This window comes from Odontomachus brunneus, unplaced genomic scaffold, assembly GCF_010583005.1.
Source record: "Odontomachus brunneus isolate Ranch 3 - 2012 unplaced genomic scaffold, Obru_v1 Obru_scaffold_028, whole genome shotgun sequence".
Lineage (NCBI taxonomy): Eukaryota > Metazoa > Arthropoda > Insecta > Hymenoptera > Formicidae > Odontomachus > Odontomachus brunneus.
This window is the reverse complement of record NW_022639478.1, coordinates 172,096-183,369: the sequence shown is the minus strand read 5'-3', so window position 1 is coordinate 183,369 and position 11,274 is coordinate 172,096. Positions and strand designations below refer to the sequence as shown.

Below are 11,274 nucleotides of genomic sequence, written 5' to 3'. Positions count from 1 at the left end.
TTAATTAGTATAAACTTTTATATGAAATGATATTTTTATTATGTAAAATCGATATTTATAATTGAAATGAGAGAATTATATGAGAGAATTCACTGTTAAAGTTATAAAAAATATAAATATTAATTGCAACATATTTATTATTAACGTTATTGAAAGAAATAGAATGAAAAAATCATATTTGCTATACATAATATTTATAATTTACATGATGAAAGTGCTCTTATATTAACCCTTTGGGGACGAGTGTCGGCATATAGCCGCCCAAGCCGTTTTACCGTTCCGAACGCGTGTCGACATATAGCCGCTCAAATTAGTTCGTAGCTGCAAGGCTCGCGACGTCTGTCGTTCTGAGCGATAAGATACGCATAGGTATAGTAAAAGAGTCACGTTTTCATTCAAAGACATTAGGGGCCATTAGCGATGAAGTCTTATCTTCCTTATAGCCCGTCGAGCGGCTCCGTCCCCAAAGGGTTAAAGAAAGTAGCATTAATTTAATTAGTGTAAATTAATTAGTATAAACTTTTATATGAAATGATATTTTTATTATGTAAAATCGATATTTATAATTGAAATGAGAGAATTATATGAGAGAATTCACTGTTAAAGTTATAAAAAATATAAATATTAATTGCAACATATTTATTATTAACGTTATTGAAAGAAATAGAATGAAAAAATCATATAGATCGTATAGATTTTACTTTCCATAAGCTATTTGCTATTTTAAATACATAAATATTGTTAGATATAATAAATGTGTACGATACTGTATATATAAAATATATATTTTACAATTTATTATATTATAATTAACATATTCTGTGGCCGGCATTTATTATATCTACTTTTTCATAAAGTAATATTGATTTTATAAAATATTACAAGTATACAAAATGTTATTTTTCCTAAGCATTTACATCTTGTATGAAAACATGATATTAGTTATATTAACATACTCTTTGTATAAAATACTTCAATCACATTCTTAAGATATGTAAGCATGTAAATATCCTTATATAGTTTAAGGCACATTGTTAATTCAATTCATATACACTGCACAAAAACTGGTTCATTAAACTATTTTAGGTAATAAAAGAGATAATTATGGAACATAGTGTCATTTTTTTACGAATGACGAAATTCATATCTAACTCAAAAAGAGTAGATATCTTCAAATGTTACGTGAGCAAACATGATTTATTTATGTACACCAGTTGTGGAATAGGTCAGTCTCCTTTGTCTGGGGCGACGACTAAGCATAATGCTTGCACGAAATATGTTAGTTTAGCTGAAAAAGATACATAGATGTTAATATTTTGCTTGCAGTAAATAATTTTCTGACAATAACGTATAAATCCTCTTATCTTTATGTATAACTACACCCACCTGCTAAAATACTTCTTGTCTTCTTGTATATATAAATATGATAAACGACGATACCGCCTAGAATGAATAAGAGCGCGAAGAGATACTTGGCCGATGGTTCGTAGACTATCGGTAACACTGCGAGAAAGATGGAAATACCTAGCACCAGCCAAGGTATCACGATAGGCACGGAGTACGGTCTGTGGGCGTCAGGTTTCGTCCGTCGCATGATTATTAGCGAAACCATCGCTAACCCGTAGAAAACCCATGTGAGGAAACTGGCGAACTCGATGAGGGCGATTATGTTGCCTACCAGCAGACACACGAACGAGAGCACGCCCTGAAAGGCCACCGCCGCGGCCGGTGTCATCTTCTCGATGTGCACGTAACTGAAAACACGCGGCACATGGCCTTCTCTGCCCGCGACGTAACAGAGCCTAGACACGCCGAATTGCACGCTAAGAGCGCAACCAAAGGTCGACAGCGCTACGCCAAGCGGTATCAGAAAGCCCATCCAAAGTGGTAGGACCCGATTCGCCCATAAAACAGCTACCGCCGGTGCGCTCATCATCTCCGGCATGGTTAACACCGCCATGTACATCAAGTTCATCGACACGTATAGAACGGTGATAGTAGGCACCGCAATGAGTATGCTCCTACGAATGTTGATCTCGGGTTTCTGGATCTCTTCTGTGACGATCGAGGCTGAACTCCATCCGTCGTACGCCCAGAGACCGCTGTAGAAAGCCAGTGCCACGTCGCCGACCGACGTGGTAGTACCGCGGAAGGGTTCCTCGAGTAGCTGCGTGCGACCTGTACTCAACCACCATATCCCACCGACTATTACCACTATACAGGCAAACACTTTGCATACGGTAAACACGTTTTGCACCTTCACGTAGAGCTTCACGCTAGTGAGATTGATGTACGTGATCACAGACAATGCCATAATTGCTATGAGCTTTTTCAGCGTTGCCATGGATTCGGCGGGTAGATCACCGAGCAATCCAGAGAATGGCTGTACGCTGTATTCCGCGAATGTCAATATGATCACCGCCACCTCCGCCGGTCGCAGCAGCATCACGTAGATCCAGGAGCAGGTGAACGCCGGTATCTGACCAGCATAAGCGTGCAAGGGCCCGAAAGCCTCTATGAAGTACGCGTATTCGGCGCCGGAACGCGGCACCACGGTACTCAGCTCGGCAAAGGCCAACGCGCCGAACAGAGACAGCACGCCGCAGCTGATCCATACGATCAGACAAAATCCCACGGAACCGGAGCGCTCAAGGGCGCTTGTTGGCGACACGAAGATCCCAGAACCTGTACAACAGAGATAACAAAGTTAGAGTTTGATAACAAAGATAACAAAGATATAGCCGTATGCAAAATTAATAGTATTCGGGAGTCAGTATAACTCGGGTACTACCCGAGTACTCCACTCGCGAGTATTACCCGAGCAAGCAGACAGTAAATAATTTCAAATACACAGTGCATTCGTTCGTTATTTGTTATTATTAAAATATCAATGACTTGGAAATGACTTAACATTTCGTGTATTCATTAAATTATCTTTAGTCACAAGTCTTTAGCCTATCAAGTCTTCCATACGCAGTAAACGTCTACATGACATGAAATAAAAGTTACCTCGTCTCGTGCTGAATGAAGTCCTCAAATTAATATATTAATATAATAACAGAGCAATCTGTATGTTGTGATAATATCATTTATATTAAAAAAAGAAAGTAGAGAGTACCTTTAATTTTGTAAGCAATTGCAAGACAGCAATGCATTCATTCATTCTTTGTTATCATAAGAAAAAGCAGATAATCAGATATCTGAAATGAATTGTATGTCTGAGCATCCTAGTAAAACCTAGATAGTCGAAATTGACAGCACTATTATTCGCCGCGGTTGCTGACCGCAGCAGTTAACTAGTACTTCATGACGTGGGTGACCGATTAACCTTGATTAACCTTCGCAACGTTTTAATCCGCATGTAACATTGTTACGTTTATTGACAAAATATCGATCGGCTAGCGATCTCTTCTTTGGAGGAGCATTAGAATCATCGGTTGCGACGTTGAGACCAACGTATATTGATGAACCAATAAAATGTTGGATAAAATTATCGAGATGTTATTGAAAGATTAAGAAAAGATTAGCGTTTATTATTAGGATTCTGCAAAACCGTATTCGTATTTAATTTCGAAATTGTCATATAACATTGATTAAAATAATCGCTGCACTCTCGACCCTTTTTAATTCTTTTTTTCTTTTGACAGTCGGTATCTAGTTAAGATCATGAGAAAGTATTCTGGGTACCATGCAGGGTCACTCATTAAAATACAAAAGCTTCAATGTGTGACGCGGTAGTTTATTTAAATCCATGCAATTATGCAATTACTGTTAACTGCTGTTAAATATGTCCGCTGCATTTACAGGCACAAGAATGTCTTAATTTATGGCTCGTTATTAATTATTATGTCAATGCCGCTTTAACGAAACATTCAACGATAAATGGTGTTTGTGATTACGCGTTATCTGCAAGCAGTATGTAACTCTCGTGTCACACACACATTTGCAGTACATCTCGATCGTAATTGCTTAGAGCGAAAATAAAGTTCGAACAACAACAGCACTTTCATTTATTTGCACAAGATTGGGAAAAACTCGGCGGTAGCTTTCTTCGCTGCCAAAAATACCGCGCTGCTTCAAGTGTGAAGCGTTTTAAAACGCGAAAAAGTGGAATTACATAGAAATTTATTTCTCTGTGAAATTGGATTTTTTCGAAATATTCTTCGAAATTAGACACTAGCTAGATTTCCTAAATTTTATTCTGTCGTTTTTTATTGTGTTTTCTATCAACTTTGCTTAAACCTTAATCTAAATTTAAGTCTTTGTCCAGATAGAGTTTGAATTTAGATTAAAGTTCAATCACTGTTGGTGGAAATGGGCGTCAGTAGCACAGATTCCATTCACTAACGATTCCTTTCACTTCCCCACTCTTCGCAAAAAGGTTTTCCACAGTTAAGTGGAAATCTAATGTATTATCATTTCCACGGCAAGGCTCTAGTATCTAAATCTGGTTGATTTATATCACGGTTTATATTCACACAGTTCTCTCTTCTTACCATAAAGTGCAGATATGTATATATGTGACTATACTTGGATATATCAGGTTGAATGTTTCATGTTGCTGCAACAATACGTGCAGAAATAATTTTCGTGACTTGCAACAAGAGCGCGCAAGGCGCGAAATCTTTTTATAGCGCGATACAACGGTAAGTTATGTTGCGGACCTGAACGCGCTTCTCTTTGTGTGGAAAATCTTTGTGTTGTCTTCATGTTTATCACGCTCTAGTGCAATTATAGACAAGAGTCATGAAAGCATCAGAAATTCAAATAAACATAAAGAGAGTATAAGAAGGCACGTGTGCATACAGCATTATATAATATTAACAAAGAGTGCTCTCGAGTATTGCGACTCTATTTTTTGTATTGGAAGTTCATTGACTGTGCGCGTGTGCATCCTACTTTCACAATTTCAGTTGAACTAGCGATGTCACTGCGACAGAATTTGCAGCGATCAGCAACGGCATGCATGGAAAAGTATATACTGTGTTCAATTAAATGTTATTTCAAAAATTTCATATATATCTTATATACCCGCGCGCAAATCTATCATAAGCATCAAATTTATTTAAAATATTTTCTGAATCCTAGTATATTTAGTATTTCAATGAAGAATATTAAATTGAAATAAAAATTCGATTTATAGGTATAGCTTCCGAAATGGAGCCGTGTCTTGAATCAACGATGTGCCGACGTTTCGCAAACGTTGCAGTTTGTATCATCAGGGCTGAGAACTCTGATCAGATATGCTCTAAGTTATTCAGATACTATAAATTTAAGTTTTGTATTGAAATAAAAAAATTGTTTTTACGTGAAAAGCTAGCGGTTTCTTAAGAATTTAAGAAAATATATATTTCACTTGAAAAATATTTTATACTAGTATAAGTAAAAATGTTATTAGCGCTATAATAAGATATGCTACTACATACTAATAACATATAACTGATAACTTTTTATATATTTACTGTCAGTGCATAGAGTCCAATCAATTTTTTCTTTAATAAAGCTTTATAATATTCTTGTAGAGACATTTTTTTAAATACATGATAATGAACTTTTCTAAAATTTGTGACAAGTATATTTGAAGTATATTTGAAGGCTATTATATCAAGAAGATAATCTTTAAGGATAACCATAACTTGAAAGAAAGAAAGCAAACTAAGTTTTCTCAACAGTAGAATATTTTTCTATATATATACATTATTATATATATAAAATAAAGTTTTATTTATTAATTTATAAATGCATGCGCGCGCACATACAGTCAACACACGTTTCATCGTAATGATGTACTGCGAATGCGAAACGAATTTTCCGTACATTTAATATCGCCACGTGCTTTTGCACGATAAAGCGAATTGCACTGGACGACTTACGCACTGACGTAAAATTAAATTGCAAATGTAAACGATTGTTAATCATACCGATCATCACCGCCAGGATAATGCTGACCGCGCTGAAAAGTCCTAGTTCCCTCTTCAGTTCGATTTTTCCGGTCGATCGTTCCTTTTTCTGCGTCATTTTGCGAAAACTTCTGTGTACCGGCGAATAAAGAATAAAGAAAAAGAAGTGTGTCACGAAGTGTGCTGCACTCGCGCTGAGTGAACGATGATTCAAAATTCACTGACACATCGCGACTCCGATTCCGTTAAACTGCTCTGTATTTGCGACGGCGATCTGTGGCGGCGGTGACTGCCGCAACGCTAATGACGATGACTGTTGGACCTTATCTCCACTTCTGAACGATAATTCTCGTCGTCGTCGTCGTCGTCGTCGTCGTCGCCGTCGTCGCCGTCGACGCTCCCACAATCGCAACGGAACCAACCACGCGACCGGAGCTACTATAGCTGACGTTTATCGTTGACGACCATCGAGAGGTTCACATCGCGATCGGCATGTTAACGGGTCAGCTAGTCGTTTATTTTTTTATTGATACACGCGTATTGCTCTGATAAGAGGATACTCATCTTCATTACGAGGCCAGCTGACGACTGCTATCTTTGATGATCGATCGTTGTGAAATTCAATGGAAAGATGGTAAATCCGTAGAAATCGGTATCGAGCGGGCTTGCGCAGTTTCGTTTAAGATGATCCTGTGCGCGAACATATATTCGTTTCGTGGCGGTGTTAAATGAGTTGTTTGCTGGAATTTAACGAGGTCGGCCGCGTCTCATGTTGTTGAGTAAAGCCCACCGATGACATCTAATCAGCCGCCTTGGCCGTCAAGTACCTGTCGCAAACGTATCATTGCAACTGCGAAAAGTAGATAGATAAGATAGCTGTCCGAACTTGAGCACGTCTGTCTGGTATTTCGGTATTACGATCAAGTGGATTATTTTTTTTTTTCTTACATTCTTCTCTATGATCACGTTAATCACGCAGTTATAAACGAGTGTTTTTAGTAATTTATCTTCAAGTTATTACAAGACACCTCGATAAATGCATGAGTCATATATCACGTTTAATTAGGTCTTAATGTATATTATTAGCGTTAAAGACGCCATTAAAACACTATTAATGATTCTCAGTATGAGAATTTCAAATTTAAATTTGAAATATTAATAAAAGTGTCCACAACGTCGAGGTTGTCACAATGTCATGTCAAATAAACACCGACACGATTTTGCTATATTTTTGGTATTTCTTGCAGTACAGTTGCTAATTAAGTCTTCAGTAGACTTATTTTATAACTTTTTAACGACAGTGTCGTTATCGTTACGTTGTCATTGCACATTGTCATTATAATTATATAATAAAAAAATACGCAATGGCATATCACGCTTAGTAAAATTGTCATTTTATCGTAAAATGACACAACCTACTATTTTTACCTACTTTCCCTTATAATTTTTTTGTTATGTTAAGATCCGATTTCACCAACGTCGATCAAGCTTTACCCAGCAAACAAAATGATGTCAAATTATGTCTTAATGACGTATTATTGACGTCTTTAACGTCAATAATACGTCATTAAGACGTCATTTGACGTCATTTTGTTTGCTGGGTTAAACCGCGTTTAAACTATTTAAAACAAAGACTTAAACTCAGATCAAGGCCCAATCGATGTTGGTAAAATCGGGCTTAATTTTATCCCAGCAAACACCAACGTCGATCGATGTCAATCGACGAGTCATTTCTCGCTGGGAATATAAATATAATATAACGCGTGTGTTATATAACAGTTACATTGTTGAGTGGAAAATTATAACTAACATTTATGCTACTGTTATTTGGTGTTTGCTGAGACGATTATATATTTATTATTAAAACAAAAGGAAAGTATTCGTACTATGTTGCACTTCTGCTCGATCGATTGTAAGTGTCACTTTATGGGTACATTCTTTTATTTCTACATATTTTGCAAGAATTTTTAGCGTGTATTTTTTCACCTCGCGTCCTTATGACCTAGCGTCATAAAACAAGATGGCCGCAGCGAGAACACAGGAGAGCTTTAACCCACACAGCAGAAATGTCCAAAATATATCATTGGGAATAAACAAACACGTTAATTAGACTCTAAGATTAAAATAAAAAAATAACTATAGCAAGGCCAATAAGAGCCAAACACTGGGTAGTATGAAAAATAATTTAATTAATATAAGAATCATGCAACAAATTGACCCTTACATGTGTATAAACGTTTTGGTTTCTAATTCAAACTTTCTTCAGTATAAATATTATTCGCTCGCAAACAGAATTGTGGACAACATCAAGCTATTGGATGACATTTACTTACCTATTATAATTTTAACTGATTTGATATTATGTAACACAATATTTACTTTAATATTATTTAATGTATCGTTACGTTTCTTGTGTTGTTATTTGCCTTTGATTAGTTGCGAGCGAAAACAGTCTACATCTGGTGTGCGAGATTTGCTGTCACGAAATTTGCTTGTTTTCTTGTTTGGGACGCCAAAGATATGAGATTTTATTTTACTAGATTAAATTTATTTCATTTTGTCATTACGTTATAATCTTTTTGCCTCTCTCAGCTGCCGCAGCGGATAATCAACCATTTGTGGCATTGGGAGATGTTTTGCAATTCTGTTGGAAAAGGTCTAACAATCCATCTTTTCTTGACTATCGCGAGTTACTAGGTTGCGACCGCAATACTCTTGAGCGCTTCTTATGCGATTAATGTTGTCCACAATTGTTCTGTTGACGAGCGAATAATATTATTTATATTGAAGAAGGCTTAAATTAGAAATTGAAATGTTTATACATGTAAGGGTCAATTTGTTGCATGATTCTTATATAATTAAATTATTTTTTATACTATCACTAGGTGTTTCTCTTACGAAAAAATATTATAAGAAAATTACTGAGAACAGTAGTATTTTCGTCAATTAATGAAAATACTACTGTTTTGAAAACTTATATTAAAACTATTTATAAAATTAACGAATAGGTTTTCTATAGTTTTCCAATAGTATTGTAATAAGTATACAGTAGTATTCCAATATTTTTCAATAGTGTTTCAATAATTTTCCTATTGTTCTTAATAGTTTTTTCTTATAGTTTTTTTTCCGTAAGGATTGGCTCTTATTGACCTTGCTGTTATTTTTTTTATATCATTGGGACATCCTAAAGATATCGCAACATTTCTAAGACATCCTCATGAAGTATTTGGAACATTTCTGCCCATATAGCATAAATGTTCAACAGACATCCTAGGAACGTTCCAGAAATATTCGAATACTCTTGGAACGTTCCTAGGACTCTGATGAAAATAAAAATCTTTATAAACTGTTCGATGAGAATTTCTTGAGAGTTTATAAGCTTTTAAACTTTGTATGAACGTTTACTCAACTTATAAAATACTATATATAACATTTCGTGAAAGTTCTGTAATGCTGAAGCAGCGCTTTTCAAAGTACGCTCAGTAAACGCTGATATACGTGCAGAGAGTTTGCTGTCAGACTTTTAAAACGTTTAAAAAAACACTTTTTCCAACGCCGTAAGATAAACATTTTCTCTCCGTTCAACAAATGCTCTTCCAATACGCAAACGCCTTTCAAACGCTACAGTGTTGCAATTTCCGCTCTACTGACAATTTCTAAACTCTCAACGTACTCCCGCAAACGCTTATGTAAACGCTAAACAAACGTTTATTAAACTTCTTATTTTCGTCAGGGGATGTCTATTGAACATTTATGCTGTATGGGTTTATGGAAAGTACAGCGATATTTTTCCTTAATGAGTCCTACAACATATTCTGTATCCAATAAGTAAACGTATTTCCTGATAACTGTTAAAAAACAAATTCTCCTATTAGAAACGTTATGAAACTCATCGAGAATAGAAAGTATTGCTCTTAATCACATAGCCAACTATGCGTATAAATCTTTAAAAAAATAAATAAAAATGTGTTACTTTGTTTTATTTATTTAACGAAAAACACAATCACGCACATATATAAATCTTTTTTTACAAACTATTTATATATTTTGAAGTTTCTAAAAAAAATTCAGTTGTAAAGATATATCAATATCCCAGGTAAAGCATAAAATCATTCTCACACAGCAGGAATGTCCCAAATATATCATAAGGATATTTTGAAGATATCGGCTATCCCAAATATATCTTTAGGATATTTCTATGATATATTTTGGATACCTCTGATGTGTGAGTTTTGATGTCAAGATTATATCATTTTGACATCATTGTCATGAAATTGTCATGAAAATGGTATCGTTTGATGTCAAAATGACATTACTTTTATATCATCCTTGTTTGCACAGCGTGGCAAGAACGTTACAAACACGACCCAGCGAGAAATGACTCGTTAATCGACGTCGAAACGATGTCGAATCGAAATCGTCAAATCGACGTCGATTCGACATCTAATCGATTTGCCGTTTCTCCCTGGGAACGTTACTACGTCGTAGCGACGTGCCGTCACGTCCGGTGCTGTCACGGATTTGATGTCATTTTGAGTTTTGTATGACTTTATGAATAGTTACACAGAGAATTCAAAAAGAATTAAAAAAGGATTCAGTTGTATCCCACATAGAAATTGGCTGCGTTCAGAAAACATAGCTGATCAGTGAGCGGTAAGTTATTGGTCCTTACTGTTAGATCTCTAACTTTAGACCAATTACATTGACGAATTGCTCAACGTTGTTCAACTGTTGAGTTCGCTGAACGCACCCATTGACATCCAGTAGATGTCCATCAAACTTCCATAGTTCCAGACCGACACCGATTTTCACTGTTCGATGCGCCATCTTCACCCATTTTTGGCTGCGTTCAGGTTCTCCACCCGGGTGTATTCTATTACTAAAAGTGCTATAGTTTATGTAACATATACTGTAGTGTTTCTAGTAATAGAGTGCACCTGGATGAGGAATCTGAACGCACCCTTTGAGGTAGAACTACGTTCCCTACATCCATTTTCAGACGCTGCCGGTAAAGTGTCAATTTGTGTTGCGTATCCATTCTACGCCCATTTTCTAGCGATTCGTGTCCGTGCTAAGCGCATAATTGCATGGTTAAGAACTTGGACGGTCCTGTGAGAGTTATGGCTCCTGCACACAGGACGCGGTAATGCTTGCCGCACGGTGGAAGTCGCGCGACAGCCAATCAATATGCTGCTTTCCGTAATAACCTTCTAGTTCTTACGGAAAAACAAGATATTGATTGGCTGTCGCGCGGCAAGCATTCTGCGCCTGTGTGCAGGAGCCATTACTGCAGCTCTTTAACTGCACCACTGAACTGGTGCAGTAAGAGTGAGACAAGTATATCTTATCTCGCTCTAACTTATTGCTTTACAAA

At 36.4% G+C, this 11,274-nt stretch overlaps 1 protein-coding gene across 3 annotated transcripts; it reads right to left on the bottom strand.

Moving 5' to 3' along the window:
- Positions 1–682: 682 nt before the first annotated feature.
- LOC116842955 (b(0,+)-type amino acid transporter 1-like) lies at positions 683–8,138 on the bottom strand. Of its 3 annotated transcripts, none has more exons than XM_032812860.1 (4): positions 7,787–8,138; positions 5,922–6,727; positions 1,387–2,685; positions 683–1,288 (listed from the first exon to the last, which is right to left on the bottom strand). In XM_032812860.1, exons 2-4 carry the CDS (start codon positions 6,016–6,018, stop codon positions 1,227–1,229), a joined length of 1,458 nt encoding a protein of 485 aa, XP_032668751.1. In that variant the 5' UTR covers positions 6,019–6,727; positions 7,787–8,138; the 3' UTR covers positions 683–1,226. The 3 variants fall into 3 exon arrangements, with proteins under 3 accessions (XP_032668751.1, XP_032668753.1, XP_032668750.1); XM_032812862.1 differs by having other exon boundaries at positions 5,922–6,750; positions 7,887–8,138; XM_032812859.1 differs by having other exon boundaries at positions 7,887–8,138.
- Between the last annotated feature and the right edge of the window lie 3,136 nt (positions 8,139–11,274).